Source organism: Phocoena sinus, chromosome 3 (genome assembly GCF_008692025.1).
Source record: "Phocoena sinus isolate mPhoSin1 chromosome 3, mPhoSin1.pri, whole genome shotgun sequence".
Taxonomy (NCBI): domain Eukaryota; kingdom Metazoa; phylum Chordata; class Mammalia; order Artiodactyla; family Phocoenidae; genus Phocoena; species Phocoena sinus.
In genome coordinates this window covers 20,109,927-20,131,232 of record NC_045765.1, presented here as the reverse complement: position 1 = coordinate 20,131,232, position 21,306 = coordinate 20,109,927, and the positions used below count along the sequence as shown (strand labels likewise).

Below are 21,306 nucleotides of genomic sequence, written 5' to 3'. Positions count from 1 at the left end.
CCACCTGAGATTGATATTATTATTATTCCCATTTCACAGATAAGGCAACAAAAGTTCATAGAGGTTAAGTAACTTGCCAGGGTCACACAGAAAGTGACAAAGCTGGCAGCCAAACTCCTGCCCACACTATTAGCCCCTCTTCGTTTAGTCAGATATACATGCAACAGCCATGCGTGCACAGGTGTGCGTGTGTACACAGACACACACACACAAACCCTGCCTCCTCCGTCACTGCAGGTAACTGATGTCCATGGAGTCATTTTCCTCACCCTGACCTCCTCATATGCACCACTCCCAGACCCACACAGCACTGCCCTGATATTCATGAGAGCCCCTCGTGCAGGCACCTATGAGCACAGCCTGCTGCCCACAAAGGTCCCCTCCCCACAGCAGCTGTAGGCTCCGGCCCAGCTGGAGGCCACCCTGGCATCTGGATGGGTGACTCAGGCTGAATCAAGGCCCAGCTGCTCCTTGGCAGCCCTCTCCCCCACTCTGCCCAGAAAGCCTATTTTGAGGGCAGAGATGGGCCTTGGGTAGTGGACAGGGAGCGGGGCAGTCGGGGATGGGGACAGGAAGCATGGGCGCTTGAGCAGGAGGGTCTGTCTCTGCGCCCTCCTCTACTCCTCAGTGGTCTGCAGGTGCTCTCAGGCAGCCCCCGACCACGCCCCTCATTCTGCCAGGGAAGTGGACCCTTCTGCCTGGACACAGGCAAGGGGCTCCCTCTCTGATCCCAGGGCCCACTTTGGCTGCCCTGCCCCACCTTTTGGCCCTAATAACAACAATAATAACAATATTTACTATTCTAATTGATCACTCACATGTTACAGTATCCTACAGTTTCAAAGCACTTTCTCATCAGTATTGCATTTAATTCTCTTATTAGTCCTCGAGTGGACTAATAGCATCCTTAGGAGTGCAAATTATCATCCTTACGTTTGAGCTGAAGAAACGGAAGCTCAAAGAGATTATGTGAACTATCTAAGGTCACACAGTCGAAGTGACAGAGCCAGGAACCAAACTTAGGCTTCTTGATCCAATCTGTGGAAGGTAAGCATTAGGGCTGGAGTTAAGCTGCAGTTGGGCAAGGCAGGGCCATGGTGGGGCCACGGTTGGGGCATTGGAAGTGGCATGGGGGAGTGGCAAGGTAGGGGGCCTGCCTAGTGGCTTGGTGTGTGGCAGGATCGTGACAAAATTTTTCTCTTTACCCTTCTACAACTAACAGATTATGGAATCATTTATGCTTTTAAATCTTCTTTTCCACGTTTCAGGCCAATGTCCTATGGCTAACAAGTGCAGAGCCATGGAGTTTCTACTGAGAAGTCTTGGCCCACAGGACCTTTGCTTTCCAAAGCCTTAATTTCCTCATCTGAAAAAATGGGTCTGGGCCCCCAGTGGGGCAGGGTGTTGAGAGGCGTGAGTGCAATCGTGTGCATCATGCCCTTTAGAAGCCATGAAGGACTTCACAAAAAATGCTGTTTTGCACATTTTGTTTTATCTTTAAAAAACACCTGTGGGTACTGGGCGGAGGGCAGGTGGGCTTCTGGGAACCTGGGGGCAGTACCGAGAAGGGGAGTGGGTGACAGCTCTTCCTTCCCCCTGCCTGGGCTCGGCCTGGCCTTCCCCCACCCTCAGCCCAGAGCTGGTTTCTAGGCAACAGGATGGATGCAGGGATGGTTCGGAGGGGAGAGAGCTATAAATAGGGAAGGGAGAAAACAAAAATAAAGTTCCAGAGAAGGCTGTGGAGCCACATTACTAAGGGTGGGGGTGGGAAGACAGGGAGGGAGATGGGTGAATGGTGGGGCACAGGGACAGCCCCCATCCCTTCATCAGGAGAGAGGGCAGTTTCAGGTTACCCAGCCGGCAAAGGTCCACAGAATGCTGACATGTGTGAGGAGGGGGTCTCCGTGTGCACAGCTGAGCGGATGGGGGTGACAAGGAGGAGTCAGTTCTGGTTAGAGAACTAGGGGAAGCTCCGAAGAGGGAAGGATTTCAACAGGCAGAGTTGCAGGCAGATGTCCAGGTGAAGGAAAGAAGCAGGCTAAGGAAAGGAAGGTGTGAACCAGGTGGGGTGGGGCTGGACCCACAGATCTCAGAGGCCTGGCCAGGCGTGGCCTCGCCAACCACACACACCGTGTCCACAAAGACGCAGCAGGGCTCTTCCTGTACTGTGATGCTCGCCCTCCCCAGATTTCCCAGGCCACTTGCTTTTCATTCAGGTTTCAGCTCTACCTCGCCTCCTTAGACGCTTGACCTGACCACGCAATTGAATGCTGGTCACCACCCTTACTGTGTCACATTCTATCACATTGCTCTGGTTTTTTTTTTTTTTTTTTGCGGTACGCGGGCCCCTCACCGCCGTGGCCTCTCCCGTTGCGGAGCACAGGCTCTGGACACGCAGGCTCAGCGGCCATGGCTCACGGGCCCAGCCGCTCCGCGGCACGTGGGATCCTCCAGGACCGGGGCACAAACCCGCCTCCCCCGCATCGGCAGGTGGACTCTCAACCACTGCGCCACCAGGGAAGCCCTGCTCTGTTTTATGTTCTCCATAAAACCCAAAATTATCTTGATCCATATATTTGCTGATCCATGGACATGAGTTCTGCCAGGGCAGTGACCTGCAGGGCTGTTCCCTGCAGCCCCTTACTTCTAAGAACAGAGCAGGTGAGCAACACACACTGTCGAATGACTAAATGCACACAACGTGTGGGCAACCTCCATGTACACGTGTGAACAGAGATACACCTGCATCCATATGTAAGTGTGTACACTCAACACACACCCCCCCCCCACACACACAGTCTCACTTGCAGTCTCCATGAAATTGCGCAAGCATCTGTTATCTACACTCTGCTGCCTCCACATTTTCCTGTCGTTGGTGGGTTTTGTTTGTCTCCCCTCAGAGCAAGTCCCTTTTGGAAAATTCCAAAGGAACTGGGCTTCGGAGTCAGGCTCGGGGCTGGATGTGGCCTTTGCCACTTCCCAGCAATGTGACCTAGGGCAGGTAACTCTGCCTCTCTGGCCTCCATTCTCTCATCCATAAATTGGGGCTAATAAGGAATCCTTGAGGACAGTTTCAAGTGAAATGAATGGAGGCAAGTGCTGGATGCCTGGGAGATACTGGGCACTGGGGAAATGGCTCTGTCCCTGTCCTGAGGGTGGAGCCCATGAGCTGTGTGCGCTCACGCAGGCACTCACAGTCAGGAATTCGGTCTGACACAGGGCTGGCATCTTCCGTTGTCACTTCTGGGCTTGTGCCTGGAATGCATTTAAAGTGACCTCTGCAGATGAGAACACTGGTCTCTGAGCAGAAAATCAAGCTCAGAAAACCAGGTGTGCGGCTTGGCACCCGGGAACGAGGAATAAACCTCTTCACAAGCCAGATGGTGAACCTGGTTTGGGCATCTAAAAATGGATATCAGGTGCTGGTAGCTGGCAAGGGGTTGGCAAACTCAAATTCCTCAGAGGTCAGGCAGTTCATGAAAATGAGTGAAGTGGATGGGAGGCACACAACAGGGAGGGAAAGGGACTGTCGCCAGCTGGAATCAAATGAAAAATATTTAAACCTTATGCTAGAAAATTAAACATCTCTACAGGCCAAATTCAACCTAAGGGCCACGAGTTTGCAATCCCTGCTGACTGTGGGTTGTAAATAATGTCTTAATTCAGCCAAAAAGGATCTGGCCATCCTGGAACCCGCCACGTTGAGCCAGAGAATTGGAGTCCACCGGTTTGTTCTCCCTACACACACGTCTGCCATAAGCCTCCTACTTCCAGAAGTAAAGGCTTGTACACTGCAGGCCAAGGTGACCCGAGTGGACCCCGGTCTCCCCCAGCGTGCAAGGCCTTCTCGAGCCAGGCACCACCCCCCCCACCCCCCGCCCCGAACAACTCAGGGAAGGAGGGGGCGCTAAACACCTGGCGGTTGACTGAATACAGCAAAGCTCCTTCCAGCCCTTGGGGCTGGAGGGGCGAAGCAAGGTTTGAGTCGGAAGGGAGGTCGGACCTGGCAGAGAAGGGGCTGGGTCTTCCTCAGGCAAGAATGGGGGTTATTGCGGCAAAGCAGAGCCGGGCTTCCGCGTGGGTGAGTCAAGTTAGCCCGCGGCTGCGGCAAAAGAGAGCAAGAGCACTGCATCGTCGGGGGCGGGGCCTATCACAGGTTGGGGCGGGGGAACTTCTGTGCCAATCAGAGCAGTGCCTTCGCCTTGATGGAGGCGGGGCCGCTGCGCAGCAAGGCGGCATCTCCGCCCCGCTACTTCCCTGCACCGCGGCGGCGTTGGGGGCCCTCTAGTGCCGATACTCATCCACTTAAGGCGCCTGGTCGGCTTCCCAGATTTCTGCATACCCTTGCTCACCTCAGCCGAGGTCGCAAACTTTCGGACTCCTTTCCGGGAAGGGTGGAGCACTGTTTGCCCGAACTCTGCTTTTTTCCGTGGCAACTGCCCATTTCCCCTCCCCTGGGATGAGTTTTTCTGCGGTGAGCAGGTGTGCGCAGGGGTATGTGCGTATCAGCGTTCTCGCGGGGAAAGGTTTGAGCGAAGCAGCTTCTTCCAGTGACCGCGCTGCTGTTTTCCCAGAGCTTCATCGCGGCGCGTGTGCAACTCTGAGTGCGCGCGCTGGTCTGCACGTGTCGGCCAGCGTGCGTGCACGCTGGTCCGCGCGGGCGTGATCATCGAGGCGCCTGCGCTGCATGCGCCTTGAGCCCGTCGGCCCTGCGCCTTGGCTGCAGCGGACTTCCCTCCGCCCAGCCCGCCCAGTAGGAGCTTTACTGTCCAATAGGTGGCGCCCGAGGCCACCTTCCCGCCTCCCAGCCCGCAGCGTGGCCCAACCTGGGGGGAACCCCTCCATCCAGGTCGTCCCCCGGGGGTGCGGGGCGGGAAGGAGCTGAGGCCAGATGTGGTCAGTCTTGTACCTGGGCTGAGTGTGCCGGGCCCCAAAGAGGGGCGTGGGGCAGGCTGGGACGTGGAAGCCTGTTGGTCGTCCCCATCCGGCGCCCAGCCCAGCCCAGCCCTGCCCGTGCGGCGCCTGCTACAGACAGATTGGCTTTATTCACGGACACCCGGGGGGCGGCCGGGCCTGCCCGCCCGGGACACGCTCACACGGGGGTGGGGGACTCTCCATGCCACAATCACGACACACGACGCCCGCGCTCGGACCGGGCCGGCTGGGGGAGGGGCATGGCACAGCCTGGCTCCTGGTTTTGGTTTAAAAAAAAAAAAAAAGGCTCTTGGGGTCGATGTGGGAATGCGGGTGTGGGGGGGGTTCTGGGGCTGCCCGGGGCCCCTCAGAGAGCCTCTGTCGGGGGTGGAGGGGAGCCGCTGCTTTCCGACTCGTTTAAAAACACATCGAACATGCTACATCCGCGCAGACACTGGATGGGATGGGATGGGGTGGGGAGGGGGCAACATAGGTGGGGCGAGGCTACCAGCCGTGGCCGCATCCCCGGCCCTGTCCACGCCCCAGGGTTGGTCGCGGGCAGGTGAGACAGACAGACTCTAACACAGGCTCCGAGGGGACGCCTCGGAGCGAAGGAAGATCTCGTGTTTTAAGGGGAAGGGGTAGAAGGACAACCCTGGCTCTGGGGGGCGGGTCACGGGACAGGGAAGGGATTGTGCTGCTGGTGGGGGGCCGTCCTGAGCCCTTACGCCTCTGGCTCATACTCCCGATACTCCTCCTGCATCAGAGGGATGGGGGTGGAGTGGAGAAGAGCAAAAGAGGAAGGGGTTGGAGACCAAGTGGCCAGGCCCAGCCCAGAGACCCCTACCCCTCAAAGAGGAATAGTGCATGTCCCTCTCCCTGGGCAGAAGAGAAACCTGGAAGTTGGGGACATCTGGGATGTTCTGGGCAGGGGTGCCTGGCACCCAGTGCTGGGCCCCATCTGTCCTCCCTCCCTGCTCCCACCTCTGGTGTCTGGGTTCTAGAAAAGGGGGGCTTGAAGCTCCCAGGCCTAACCTTATCCTGCCAGGAACCTCCCACCCCAGCTGGGGATGCCCAAAGCCCCACCCAGCCTTGACACCCCTCACCTGGGGCGGTTCCTCATAACTCTCCCCTTCTGGCTCCATCAGGGGCTCAATCAGCGGCTCCTCTGCAGCTTCCTGGGCCACTTCCTCTGGCTGCAGGCAGAGAAGAGACAGTGCCCATGAGGCCAGCTGGTGATGCCCCTCAAATTCCTACCTTGGGAAGCTTTTGGTTGATTGGGGGAAAGCTAGGCTTTGTTGGCAATGCAACCAGAATTTTTAATTAAATTGTTTATTTGGAGTGCCTTGGAAGTGGGATGGAGGAGTGAAATTCCTCCAATTATGGCTTGAAGCTGGGGGTGGCGAGGGGGAGAGGGCTCTCCATACCCCTCTCCCCAGCACGTGGCAGCCTCCAGTGCTCCCATCATATGGACTGGGTGGGATGGGGAGATAGATGGCACACTCAGTCACCCATTTAACCCTACCCTCTTTGTGTCATCTCTGTGAGGGGGTGCGTATCAGGTCCCCAGAGATAACCCTGGAGGGAGATGGAGGCTCAGGGACAGGGCTGAGCAGGGGCTCTGAGCCATTCCCCTGCCACTTTCCACCCATCCCTCCCCCAGGGCCCTGTGTGGCCTGGTTTCTTCAGCTGTTGCTATTTTAAGATAAGCTGGAAGCGACAGCTCATGGTGTTGCTTGGATGTGTGAGCTAAGACTCTCCCCTCCCCACTGCATCTGCTGTCCAGACCGGTGCAGACCAGCAGGCACGCAAATAGGGGGCTGCCAGACACATGGCCAGTCCCCCTGTGGGCAAGCACATGTATGTGCACAAACATGGGACTGAGCTGACTGCACACGTGGGCACTCACAGTAACCTGAGGTCCAGGCGTGGCTGCACAAGGCCACGTGTGGGGGAACCTGTAGGCAAGGGGCACCCCACCTCCCCCACTTCCACATGTAACCACTGTCCCTCCCTACTGGACAGAGGTGAGAATCTTGGGACCCTGGTCCAGAGGGCTGGCACCTCTACACTCTAGTTGCTCCGGCTCCATCCAGGTAGCTTCAGCTCCTTCACATTACCTGTCATGGGCCCTGTGGGCACATGAGGTTACGCTCCTGGCCTGGCTCACTTTCCCCAGTTACAGGTGGGTCCATCAAGGCCCAGGAGGGGGGAAATGTTAGTTTGCCCAAAGTCACCCAGCTATGACCAGAACCCAGGAAAGAAACAGACTATTAAGAATCCCAGCTCTGCACATTATTGGGAAACAAATGTCCAACAACAGTAGAATGGATGTGTGCTCTGTCATCCTATCACACAGTGGTTACTTCACCTCAAGGATGGGGAACCACAGTGCACACCACAGCATGGTTGACTCTCACGCTTACTGATGAATGAAAGAAGCCAGGTACAGAAGAGCATGTGCTCTAGGATAACATTTCTGTGAAGCTGAAAAACACCCAACTTATTTGTGGTGATAGAAGTCAGGAAGCAATTAGCTGTGCGGGGGGAGACAGGGCCAGGACAAAGGTGAGGAGAGTCAGGTGCCTGGGGTGCGAAGGAGACCCTGGAATAAGCATCCTCCCTTAAATTTTGTGCCCCGATACCTCACTTCTCTCACCCTAGTCTTGGCCCCGGGAGTAGGGACTGGGAGGAGGTGTAAGGGAGGCTTCCAAGGGGCTGATGTTCTGTGTCTTGATCTGGGTGCTGGTTACTTGGGGAGAGTTGAATTTGTGAAAATTTCATGGAGCTGCGTGCTTTCTGCATGAATGCTGTACTTCAATAAAAAGTTCACTTAAACACCATCCTAGCCTGGCCATTCACTACCTCTTTGGCATTAGGTAAGTCGTTTTACCTCTGATCTCAGCTGCCTCGGGTGGGAAATGGGATGGTGTCTCTGCTTTGTATGCATATGGGGAGGCTTCTATGATAACGTATGTGAGCAAACTGGGAGGTAGAGACAGAAACTTGCGCCCCCAGCTTGCATGGGTTCTCCATGGGCCAGTGGCCCCAAAGGCCTGGCTTTGGATTGTAAGTCTATGATCTTGAGCTCCCTTAAGAGAGGAGGCTTGAAGTGTCAACAAGTGCTGGTAAGAGGAAGGCAGCCTGAGAGAAATGGTTCTTTGCAAGGCCCCTCCAAGCCTTGAGCTGAGAGCTCAGGCCCAGACCTGCCTTCTCTGCATCCCAGCTCTCAGCGCTGGGCCTGGCCCCATGTTGGCACCAAGGGACTACAGTGACATGAACCTGAGCTTATCCTCCCAACCACCTTCTCAGGGGGGCAGTCAGGATTTGTGATCTTGGGCAAGTCATTTTACCTCTCTGAGCCTCAGTTCCTTCATCTGTAAAATGGGCTAATTGTGATGCCTTCTTTACAGGGATGTTGTGAAGATTCAATGAGAGACTCCATATACAATATCTAGAACAGTGCCTGCCCACACAAGAGATCAGTGAATGGGAGCAATCACTGGAAACATAAGGATAAGAAATGGGAAGCCACACAGCTGATAAAATGCAGAGACAGGACTTGAACCAGAACTTCTGAGTCAAGTCCCAGCTTTCAGACAGGGGAAGGAACCAACTGTGCAAAATGTCTGGAGTGGAGGGTGCTGTGGGATCTCCTCAGCCTGGACACCCTCATGCTGAATGCACACTGATCTCCTGATCACGCTGAAGAAAGCCCCACCCCCACAGAGGCGGAGTCTGCACTTACACGTGGACAACACAGAGCACCCCATGGGAGGCGTGTCTCTACAGACATCATATAGACCCACAGAGTGCACTGTCCTAGCACACCTATGGTGACACAAGACCTTGGGGGTGCACACAGGCTGACCATGTGATCGTGGGGCCATCATCTCTTACTGAGCACTCACTATGCCATCGAGGGTTTTTACATCAGTAGTTCTCAAAGTGTGATCCCTGGACCTGCAGCATCAATATCACCCAGGTACTTGTTAAACATGCAAATTCTCAAGCCCCACAGACCTGCTGAATCAGAAATTCTAGGGATGGGACCAACAGTCTGTATTTTAACCTGGCCTCCTGGTGATCTAATGCACAGTTAAGTTTTTGAGAACCTCTGAGCTACATTATCTCTAATCTACCTAAAAGTCCTCTTGTGCTCATCTCCCGTCTTAGAGGCAAAGAATCAGGCTCAGAGACATGATGGGACCTGCTCAGGGTCACACAGGAAGTAGTGGAGTTAGGATTCAGATCCAGCTCTGTGGGGCTCCAGAGCTCACAGCTCTCACCCTACAGCGTGTCCTAATGAGGTATCTGACTTCCTGCACACGTGGGTAGCCGCCACCACTTGCCTGGGGTAACATGTCTGCACACATGTGTGACACACAGTTCACCCCTCCCCATGGCCCACTTCTGCTCATGCCTGCCTCAGGGCCTTTGCACGTGTTCTTCCTACTGCCTGAAATATACTTTCCACATGGCTTGCCTCATCCCTTGGGTGTCAGCTCTAAGGTCACCTCCTCAGAGAAGCCTTCCCAACTTAAAGTAGCCCCCTCACCCCTTGACTGTCTCTCTCCTCACCCTTGTTGTCTTTTCTTCATAGCACATACCCCTGTCTGAAACCATCTTGCTTACTGGTTAGCTTTTTACTGTATCTTCTCCCACTAGAGTGTCAGCTCCATGAATGTAGGAACCTATTCTGTCATAATCCCTAGAACAATCCCTCTCTAGCATGAATACTTGTTGACTGAAAAGACATGAGTGAACAATCAGTGACATATGCGGATGAGGCCAAAAGTAGTCCAGATGACTCTCACAATCAGGATACATGTATCCAGCCAGATCTGGGTCACAGTCACGGGGAGTGCCATGCCCGTACACAGCTTCGTGCAGACTCATTCTGAGCTGCGTCTAGCAGGGTCCTGCAGAACGTGAGGCAAGGTGGCTTGTGCCCCAGGCTGGCTGGGGGAGCAGGGAACCTGGTGGCAGGTTTATGGGTGTGCCTGGCACGTGTGTGTGTGTGTGTGTGTGTATGTGTGTGTGTTGTGTGTGTGTTGGAAGGATAGCTCACCTTCAGATCGGTGGGAAATTCCTCCTTCTTCACCAGGCCTGTGGCTGCTGCGATATTCCCAGCCCCAGAGAACACAGCTCCTCCCAGATGAGATGCCTGCTCCTTGGTTTTCTCAGCCACTGCGTCAGGGAGGGGGTTGGGGGCCAAGGTGAAGCAGGCATAGATGCCACCCTCCTCCATAGTGTCCCAGGGCCTGCCTTCCCATGGAGCACACCCCCAGGAAGCCTTAGGGGTGCCCTCTTCCACCACCCCTCCCCCGCAGTCTCTGGGGGCCAGCCAGATCCCAGGCCAGGGTGAGGACACAGGGCTGAGCAGGGCTGGGCCGGTACCTGAGGCCACTCCTTGTACAACCCCCTCTCGGGTCTTGCTTCCTATGGGGACAAAAATGAGCACACATAAGGGCTCTGAGCCAAGGGAACAGACTCCAGCAAGCACAGCGGTTACAGAGTGGGCAGAGGGACCCAGTCAGCAGTGGGCATCCTGGCCCTTCACTGCCTCCTTGGGCTCCCAAATCCCACAAGTGCCCCCCCATGCCTATATCCTCAGGACTTCCAGTTCTCCCCACTCTCTGTCCCCTATCACCCCCACCTGATATGATACCCCACACCTCTGGTGGATGTTGCCTGAGCGCCAGCACTGGGAAAGCACTCTACCTGCGCCGGTTCATTTAATCCTCTGCCCAGGATGGGAGCAGATGGGGGTGGAAGGGGGCTGGAACTGGGGGCGGGGAAAAAAGGCTCTGTATTTGGAAAGGTGCCCCTGGTGCCCCTGATGCATAGCTGCCCACATCCTACCCGAGGACACTCACAACCCAACATTCCTCGCTCCATTTCTTCTAAAGACCCTCTTCTAACTAGAGTGCAAATCCCTCCTTCTGGCCAAAGTTGGGAGAGTCTTACATGCAGAATGGGTGTATAAGGGTGACTTGAAGATGGTAACTGACACCCATGGCATTGGCTGGGTCTTTCCAGGAGGGTAGCAACTGGGAAAGGCAAGAGATCCTAACCTGAGGTGGTGGGGGGGTGGATGCCCTCAGAGGAGTAGGCTGTCTCCCATCCTGAGGATTTGGCAACCCAGACAACAACTGACAGAACCAGAAACGGGTGCCTGGGCCAGCTGAGGCTGGCAGGAGGAGGGTGCAAGAAGACAGGATTCTCAGGGCTAAGTCCAGTTAGACCCAGAGACTCGCAGGGATCAGGGGCTGTGCATGCACATCCATTTATTCCTCCCACAAATGCTTGTTGGCACCCACTCTGATTCAGGTTCCAGGCCAATGGCTCACTGTCAGATGGAGGAAAGAGAAGAGCAGAGTTGGTGCCCTGGACCTCAAGCAGTGGGGAGAGGACTTCCAACCTCCAGGGGGTGCATGATGGGGGAGGGGGCACTGCCTGGGTCTTGACAAATGGGGAGCAGGTGGATATGCAGAAAGCAGGCTGAGGAGGGTGTTCCAGGCACAGGGAACCATGTGGGCAAGGCATAGAGAGGTGTGTTTTCAGGGCCTGAGTGGAGCACATCGACGGGGTCTGTGTGCTCGAAGCAATGGAAACTGAGGCAGGGCCACAAAGCACATTGAATGCTAGGCTACAGGGAGCTGAGGCTTTGATGAGTAAGAACTGGGGGCCATCAGGAGTTCCTGGTCAGGGGGAGGAGTAGGAGGTGCCCATCTAGGGGGAAAGGGAGGGGCCGAGTCTGTTAGCAAGGACACAGTGTCAGGGGTGCCAGGGGTCCACAGGAGTGAAAGGGCTGAGGGAGGAGGGAAGAGGGAGGCCAGAGCTGGGGTCCAGCAGGTGTGGGCTCAAGCCTTCTCCCAGTCTCCATCACCTCTGCCCTAGCTCCAACCACCCTCATCTGGCAACTATGTTACCACCCAGCGAGCCTCCCTGCAATTTGTTCTGTCCCCAGAGGCCTGAGGGACTTTTCATTCTGAAGTCAGATCCTGTCGGTCCCTGGCTTACAGTCTATCATGGCAATTATAATAATGCTTTGCCTGGGCCTGCAGGGGCCACTCATGAACTGGCTCTTGCCCACCTTTCTGATCTCATTTCCTACCACTGCTTTCTGCCCTCTGCTCTCGAATCCAGTATCCTTCAGCCCATTCCAGGGCCTTTGCACCTGCTTTTCTGCACCCCCTTCCCAACCTCCTTATTCTTCGGGCTCAGCTCAGATGTTACCCTCTTTGTTTACCTTACCAAAGTGGCCCCCACCCCAGCCACTGGATGTCAAATCCCACTACTGGAATACTTGGCATCGCTATCAGGAGAGCCGGCACCTACCAGCACATAGTAGGTGGTCAATAAGTATTTTTCAAATTATCACAACTCCAAGTCTGCCAAAACCCTGGGCAAGTTAACCAGCCCTCTACAGCCTAAATAGGAGATAATTCTACGGACCGCACAAGTTAAGCCCTGAATCAGCAGACAGAATTCAATCAGTCTCTTGCCTCCCTTTATGCAAATGATCCTGCAGGCTCCCTCTTTTTTTCCCACTTAGGGTGAGACATTTTAACCACTTGGCCTTTCTCCTGATGACAGCTGTCAGCTGCAAGGAGGGTGCACCCAGAGGAGAGATGCCAGTGGTGGAACTGCTGGGAGGAGGGAGACCCAGAGAGCGATTCAGAGGTGGAAGTAGCTGGAGAGGAGGGCTGGGATGGAGCCCCAACAATACTGGGGGGATCACAGCAAGGGGAGGGGGCATTTTGGAGTCCATAAAGCTTGGCTCAGACTCCAGCTTCGCGTTTTATCAGCTGTGACCTTGACCAAGATAGTTAAACCTCTGGGAAGCCCCAGTTTCCCTGGTCTGTGGATGGGCAGGGAGCATTAAATGAGGTAATAGATGCTATGGATGTATTTCACAGGGTACTTGGCAGAAAGTAAGGGCTCAGCACCAGGTAACTATTAATAATGGGAAGAATAAGGAAAAGAAGGCTGTCTCCTTTGATCCCCGCATTGGTCCCTGGACTTTCAGCTGAACCCCACCCTCACCAGTCTTTCCCCCATTCCCCCTCCAGTCAGTCTCATCACTGGCCCAGGTTCCATCACTGGCTATGCCTTCAGTGACCCCTGCTGACCCGGACCCGTCTGCTGACTCATATTCTCCTGCCCAGACCCCCCACTCCCTCCTTCTAAGGACCTCGGCTCCACTCCCTCGGAGGACACCAAACCCCTGCACCCCGGAAGCCCCGCCCCTCGCCCACCAACGTAGAGGACACCCTCCTTGGTCTTCTCCGCGGCCTCGGTGACCCCCTGCTTGGTTTTCTCCGCGGCGGCCACGACGCCCTCCTTGGCCATGGACAGGCCCTTCATGAACACGTCCATCCTGGCGGCCTGAGGAGGGCGAACACACGGGCACGGATGTGCTGGCCCCGCATTCTCATCCCAGCCCTTCCGGAGGGACGCTGGTGTCCCCTCCCCTCCCTCCAGAGACCGAAGGCGCCCTTCCGGGCCCGGAACTCCCTCCCGCCTTACCCCCTCCCCAGCGCTAGGCCACAGGGCCGCAGCGAGTCCTAGCGTCCTTGAAACCGGGGACGCAGGAGAGGCCACCGCCTCGGTTTTCCGGGGCCCTGCAACCTGCAGCCCCGCGGAACCGGAGTGCTGGGCAAGGCGCGAAGCCCCGGGGCCTGTCTGTACACACACGACAAAGTCACACGGCCATGCACACAAACACACTCCATGGACACGCTCACGTGCACACACAGGACATGCAGGCGTTCAAAAGCGCACGGACACTCTGACACACAGGGGGCACACGGCCGCGGACGCACGTCCACACGGCCACCCAGGCAGTTGCAGACACCGAGCAACAGAGACACATACCCCGGGGCGCACACTGACAGGCACCCACCGGCGTCCTCTTTCCGTTCTCCAGCCCCTTCCCCATCCCATCCATTCCCAGCCCTTTCCTCAGCCCGGGTGCCCGGAGCGCGGCCGCCTCACCTGGATGCGGGTTCCGGGCTGGGGATGGAGCTGCGGCTGCGGCTGCGGCTGCAGCAGCGGCAGGCGGATGCAGGGGCCCGGCTAGGATGGGCTGGGGTGGGCTCGGGGCCGATGGGGTATCGGGCCGTGGCCAGGCGCTCAGTTTGGTCTGCAGCAGGCGGGGCTTGAGCCCTGAGCCGGGGAGCAGTAGTGCCCTGGCCTTGGGTGCGTCGCCAGCCACCGCTCGCTCCTAGCGCCCTGCTCGCTCGCGCGCTTCTGCTCTGGCTGGGGCGCTGCGGCAGCTCTGAGCTCAGCGCCCCCACTGGCGGCCGCGCCACCCCTCGGCCTGACTGACGGGGGGGGGCGGGGAGGGTGACATCTCCGCGGAGCCCGCTAGCCTCACGGGGCGGGCCCGGGACACGCCGCTGGGGAACCTGGAGCGTCGTCAGACTCAAGTCCTGCTCCCAAGAGTCTAGTCTGGTGAGGGAGAAAATGCGGCGTGCTGAGTAGGGACGTGCAGTTGGTTTTAGAGTTCAGACCTGTTTGGATCTCAGCTGTGGTTTTATTAACTGTGGGACCTTGGGCTACTCAGCTCTCCTTTCTGAATGTCAATTTCCTCTTCTGTAAAATACGGATGGTTCATTCAACGAACGATTATTGAGCGCTTAGGTGCCAGGCAGGTTTGAGGCTGGAGACAGGGGAAAAGGAAAACAAGGTCCCTTGCTCTTCGAAGTTTACAGTGGTGAGTTTCTGTGTGTGCAGAGATGGGTCACAGGACAGAAAATAAACGTCAACACTTAAACCAAGCAAGGTTATTTCAGCTTCTGAGAAGTGTCATGAAGATGATGAAATGGAGATGAACCAGAGTTACTAGAGGAGGGGCACTTGAGACCAACTGGTCAGGGGAGGCCTTTGTGAGAAGGTGAATGGGAGCAGAGACCCCAGAGAGGCGCCAAGGCCAGGATGCTTGAGAGCAAGATCCATAGAGAGGGAACTGCAAGTGCAAAGGCCCTGAGGCAGGACCGTGCTTGGGAACAGATAAAAGACTGAAGAACCAGGAGGGAGGGAGAAGGAGGTGGACATGATCCTTTTTAGTGTGGTTATGGTCTGGATTGTCAAAATGGCCATAGAGTGCCAGGCACACATAGGTCCTTAGTTGGTATATGACAGAATTATGGCCAAAAAGCTGTGGGATCCCAGAGGAAGGGGACTCTGACAGCTCAAGGGAGTCATGGAAGGCTGTACAGAGGAGGTGACATCAGAGCTGGGCCTTGTGTGATTTCATCTGGCAGACAAGGGAGGAAGGGAATATTAGGCTGTGGACATAGCATGGGCAAAGGCACTGTGGTTGGAAATGCAGGGCGTGTGAGAGGGCAATCAGGAACCAGACTACGCAGGGCCTGGAAAAAAAAAATGTTCCCAGATTGCTGGTAGAGCTGCAAATTGTTACATGCTTTTTGGAAGGTGATTTGGAAACATTTACCAAAGACATAAATGCATGATCCTTTGGAGCCAACAGTTCCTCTTCCAGGAATTCATCCCTTGGATCTCTACTCATACAAGCACACAAAGACATTTGTGCAAGGATGTTCACTGCAGCCTGGTTTATTGTAGCAAAAAACTGAAAATAATCTAAATGTCCCTCTGTAGAGGACTGGCTAGTTAATTGTGATTCATCCACTCAGTGTGACGCTGTGCTGCCATTAGAAAGGATGGGCTAGACCCATGTGTACTGATATGGGAGTGTGACAAGACATGGTGTGAGGTGAGAGAAGCAAGGTGCCAAACTGTAATGTGTGGAGCTAGGCAATTAAAAAAATTATTTTATTGAAGTATAGTTGATTTACAACGTGTTAATTTCCATTGCACAGCAAAGTGATTCACTTATACATACATACATATATATATACACACATTCTTCTTCATATTCTTTTTCATTATGGTTTATCACAGGATATTGAATATAGTTCCCTGTGCTATACAGTAGGACCTTGTTGTTTATCCATTCTATATATAATAGTTTGCATCTGCTAACCCCAAACTCCCAATCCATCCCTCCCTCACCCCCTGCCCCCTTGGCAACCACAAGTCTGTTCTCTATGTCTGTGAGTCTGTTTCTTTTTCATAGATAAGTTCATTTGTGTTATATTTTAGATTCCACACATGAGTGATATCATATGGTATTTGTCTTTCTCTTTCTGACTTTACTTCGCATGATAATCTCCTGGCCCATCCATGTTGTTGCAAACAGCACTATTTCATTCTTTTTTATGGCTGAGTAATATTCCACTGTATACATGTACTACATCTTCTTTGTCCATTCATCTGTCAATGGACATTTAGGTTGTTTCCATGTCTTGTATATTGTAAATAGTGCTGCTATGAACATTGGGGTGCATGTATATTTTCGAATTATAGTTTTCTCCCACTATATGCCTAGGAATGGAATTGCTGGATCATATGGCAACCCTATTTTTAGTTTTTTGAGGAAGATCCATACTGTTTTCCATAGTGGCTGCACCAGTTTACATTCCCACTGACAGTGTAGGAGGGTTCCCTTTTCTTGTGGAGCTAGTCAATTTTGATACAAGGAAAATACATACACTCACACAGTTATATATAGACACCTTATATATAAATATAGACATCTGGATATACAAAGAACACACCTGCAAGGACTTCCAAAACACTGTTAACAGTAGTTGCCCCTGGCAAATGGGATTGAGAGAACTCAGGGAGAGAAGCTTGTACATTTCATCACCTTCCTTCTTGTGCTGTTTGATTACTTTACCTTGAATAGTATTTTACTTGTGTAATTTTAAAAGCTGGCATGGGGAACAGCGTGGCCTCTCATCATTGAAACTGTCTCCTTCCTATGTCTGGGGGATCCCGCACCTTATGAGACAGAGCCCATCTCCCCACTCCAGGAGCTGACGATGCTTTCCCAGCTTTCCTTGCTGCCAGGACGTGTGACCTCAGCCCCAGACTTGGAACATGAACCTAGTGCCAGGAAGAAGCAGGGAAGGAGGAGAGTCTGCTCTGGTGAAGACAGGTGGTGGTGATGGTGGTGGCAGTTCCTGCCAGGGACCAGGGGCAGCACTGCTTTTGGAAGCATCAGTCACCAATAGGGCAAGCTGTACTGTCTGTACTCAGCTGTAGCAGCTGGGGAGTCTTCCTGGGACTGCCTGACAATGTGATTTGGCCATCATTCCAGGCTGCATGGTCTCCAAGGGGACTCTGGCTTTCCAGGAGAGTTTCTGAGCTGCCCACTAATGGATAATAAACTCCTTCTCTGTTTAAATAAGCCAGAAGTGATGTTTATGACTCTTGACTAAGATCCCCTGAATGTCAGATGAGGAAGGACCAAGCAGTAGGGAGGAGAGGGGAGGAAGAGAGAAAGAAGACCATACGAAGGGTGTCTGTACTCCTTATTCTAGGAATTGGGAAGTCACTGAAGGATTTTAAGTACAAAAGAGACCTAAATGAGACTTGCATTTTATGGGGCCCAAATGGAGGTGGGTTGGAGGGGGACACTGCTAGAATCAGCAAGAGCAGTGAGGAGGCTGGGTCAGAATCCACTGGAGGAATGATGAAGCCTGAACCAGGGAAGCCTCGGTGAGGCTGGAACAGGACTGGAGGGGAGACATGAGCATCACTGAGGACATAACTTATTAGATGCTGGGGAGGAGGGAGTGAGACGAGTTCGGGAAGATTGCCAGGTTTCTGGCTTGGACAATGGGGTGAGTGATGCTGCTGCAAAATGAAATAGGCATTGAGGAGGTGGGGCAGCTTTGGGGGGTGATGGTGAGTTTGTCTGGGGCACACCGAACGTGCAGGACGAGGAGTCCAGCTGAGAGTTGGATATCTGAGCCCGGAGCTCAGGAAGTCACTCCAGGCTGGCTTCAGGTATCGATTTGGGCCATGGTATAGTGGGAAATCTTTAATACGTGGCTTTCCAAGCAGGGAAGCACCTTGATTTGTAGAGTTTGCCCATACCCGTGGTGTAAATTCTCCTGCTGTGGTTGATTTCAAGCTGTCACTGTGATGTCTCTGAGCATTTCCACCATTCAGGTAAAAAATAATCTTGAAAGCATAGATAATAGTAAAATAACTAGGAATTTATGTTTTGAGTGTTTATTATCTTTGTTTTGAACATATTTATATAATCATAAATTTATATAACTTAATTTTTAATAATGACCTTAACACCTGGCTCACAAAATTCCTGAAACTTTGTTCTCAGGAGCTGGTCCAAGCCAGCCCAGTACACCATTGGATTTGTAGGCATTTGCATAGAGGTGGTGGCTGGAGGATGCAATTGCCCAGGGGAGCAGGTAGAGTGAAAAGAATGGAGGGGCCAGAACAGAATCCTGATTTACTGCACACTTTCTGAGTTCCAGAGCCCAGGGAAAGCCTGAGAAGGAGCAGCACAGAGAGGAGGAGAAACTGGAGAGAGCGGTGACAGGGAAACCAAGGGATTAGAGGACAAAATGTTACAGGGAAGCCAAAGCAATGAGTAGTAAAGAATCCTCGGATGGTCAGCAAGCAGTCTGTGGGGGAGTTTAACAGCAGCAGTAGGAGGTGCTGGGAGTCCACGAGGGAAGAGGTACCTAGGGAAAGCCTCCAGAAGAAAGTGACATTCAAGCTGGGTTTTGAAAGATGAGAAAGACCTTACAAGTGGTGGTGAGCTTTCCCAGCAGATGATCCAGCAGGTGGAAAAGTCCAGAGTGTAGAGGGAACAGAAAACAGGTTGAAATCTGAATCAGGTGGGAAGTTCATTTGGCTGCTAATCAGAAGCTTAGGCAAAGCAGGTGTTTGTTCTTTCACTTAAAGAAGTCGTGCTACTGCAGTAGGCAGTCCATAGTTGGTGTGATGACTTCACAGTCCTCAGGGACCCAGAATCCTACCTTCATGTTCTACCATTCTTAGTACCTGGATTCCACCTTCAAGGCCCTTTCAACGCCCAGGGTGGCTGCTTCAGTTGCAGCCATCATGTCTATGTAGAAAGCAGGAGGAAGGGAAGTAGGGTAAAAAGAGTACCTGCCAGTTTTCTGTCTCTTTCTTAAGGAGTTTTCCCAGAAGCCAACAACTTCTGCCTACTTCTCGTTGGCTACACCTAGCTGCAGGGAGGCTGGAAAACTCTGGTCATCTCGCTGGGCTTATGACTTCCTAGAATCAAAGTATGAGAAGGGGAGAATGGTTACTGGTGAGCCACTAGCAGCTCTGTCCCCCCTCCCAAAGTTTTGCCCCCAACTTATTATCTTTAAAAACTTCAAGCATAGAGAAAAGTTGCAAACATAATACAATGAACAAAACTTTCAGAAAAGTTGCGATGTTAGCACAGTGAATACCCAAATATCCTCACCTACATTTGCTACATCTTTGTTTCCCTCTCTGCATATGTGCTGTCTCCAGAAGAAGGTGGCATGGTTACTGGGCCACTACTTTCTAACACAATGGATTCTTTGCCCCATGTCACATGGCCAGCCCCCCTTTAGGGCATAGGATGGCAGAGCACAGGCCCCTGGGTCTCTTTCTGGCCAGGCCCTAAACCTGTGAGTTCTCGGGGCCCTCTCTTTGTTTCTGTTCTCTCTCCCCACTGGAAAATGGGCCGCTCCACTCCTCTCTTTTCTCTCCCCTTCTTAAGAGTGTACCAAGGAGCACAGCTATTGAAGCTCTGGAGAGGAAAGGCTGGGAGAGTGTGAAGAAGGGCTTGGGAGAAAATCCCAGCTGGAGCAGCAGGTGCTCTCTTAAGAGAATCCTAGGGATCCTAGCTTTGCCTGGGTTCTGCAAAAATCCAGAAGTGTCTTTGTAACTCTGAGTGTGGTGCCTGACAGTGTGATTGAACATTTACCAACATTATTGCTGTCCGGGCCTCAGGATGGGGAGGAAGACAGGCAGGCGGGATTGGGGTGCTAAGAACAGAGCGGGGGTGGGTGGGTGATATTGAGTGAACACCTGTGTGCCAGGCACTACATCATTAAGCCCTAAAATCAATCCCTTAAAGCAGGCACTTTCATTCCCACTTTACTGATGAAAGAACTGACACCCAGAGAGGGAAAGTCATGTAACTGGTCATTGGCCTCTATTCTTTTCAGTCGGTTTTTCCTGAGTGCCTACTGTGTTCCAGGTACTGTTCTAGGTACTGGAGATTCAGCAGAAAACAAGGTGCATGAAGTCCTTGCTCTTCTAGAACTTACTATTCTAGAAGGAGGCAGCAGACAATTAACAAATGAACTAGTGACCAAAGAAAATGCCTTAGATTGTGTCCCTTTCGTCAAAATCAGTGACATTCACCTCGCTAAATCTAATGGTCAATTCTCCCACGTGACTCTGATTTCTGGGTACTTGCTCTGAGCCAGGCCCTGCTCCAGGAACTGGAGAACAGAGTCGTGAGTAAAAGAGGCCCTGGGGACCTTATACTCTAGTACCAGAAAGCAGATGATGAGTAAAATAAATAAGTAAAATATAGGGTGTGTCAGGAGGTGATAAGTGCTTGGAGGGAAAGTGAAGAAGAGAAAGAGCATGGGGGTGCTGGGGTGAGGCTGAGGGTTTGACCAGTTAAATGCAGTGGGCAGGGAAGGCCTGGCTTGAGGTAGGAATTGAGGGAGTGGCCAGAGTAAAGTCCTAAGGCAGGCGTGGGCCTGGCACGTTTGAAGGCCTGCAAGGTGGCCAGTGTGGTGGAGTGAGTGAGGGGTGGAGAGTAGCGGGGAGGGAAGGCTGAGAGCTGGCGGGACCTTACAGACCCTTGTAGTGTGAGCTCAGGAGTGATGTGATCTAACTTTCCTTTTTAAAGATTGCTGTGTAGCGAGTAGATTGTCCTTGGGCCAGGGTGGAAGCTGGGACCGGTTTGGATGCCATCACAATAGTACAAGGAAGATGACAGTCCACTTGGGCTAGGGTGGTGGCAATGGAGATGGAGAGAAGCGGCTGGATCCTGGATATTTTGAAGGTATAGCTGAAGATGGGTTACAAGAGAGGAGTCAGGACCAGTCCAGAATTTTTGGCTGAGCAGGTGGAAGGATGGAGAAGATTGTGGCAGGAGCAGGTCTGGGGACAGGGGAAAGTCAGGAATTCAGCTTTGGATGCAATAAGCCTGAGCCAGATGCACATGAGATACCCAGGTGGAGCTGTGAGCAGGCAGCTGGATGTACTCTTTGGGATTTCAGTTTGGAGCCACAGGTGCACCATACTTGTCACATTCAATGCCCGAGACTGGGTGAGACCGTGAAAGAGCAAGTGTTGACAGATCAACACTCTGTCAACACTTAGTCCTGGGGCCTTCCAGAGCAAAGAGGAGGAACCATCAACTTTGTTCACATCTTTACCCCCCCATCGCCTAAAACAGTGCCTGGCACAAAGTAACTGCTAGGTCAGTATTTTTTGAATGAATGAATGAATGAGTGGTGC

The 21,306-nt window shown here is 53.3% G+C and overlaps 1 protein-coding gene across 1 annotated transcript; it reads right to left on the bottom strand.

Moving 5' to 3' along the window:
- Positions 1–5,026: 5,026 nt before the first annotated feature.
- SNCB (synuclein beta) lies at positions 5,027–14,178 on the bottom strand. The gene is made up of 6 exons (XM_032627680.1): positions 13,918–14,178; positions 13,179–13,308; positions 10,315–10,356; positions 9,986–10,104; positions 6,021–6,110; positions 5,027–5,671 (listed from the first exon to the last, which is right to left on the bottom strand). Exons 2-6 carry the CDS (start codon positions 13,297–13,299, stop codon positions 5,639–5,641), a joined length of 405 nt encoding a protein of 134 aa, XP_032483571.1. The 5' UTR covers positions 13,300–13,308; positions 13,918–14,178; the 3' UTR covers positions 5,027–5,638.
- Positions 14,179–21,306: the final 7,128 nt, after the last annotated feature.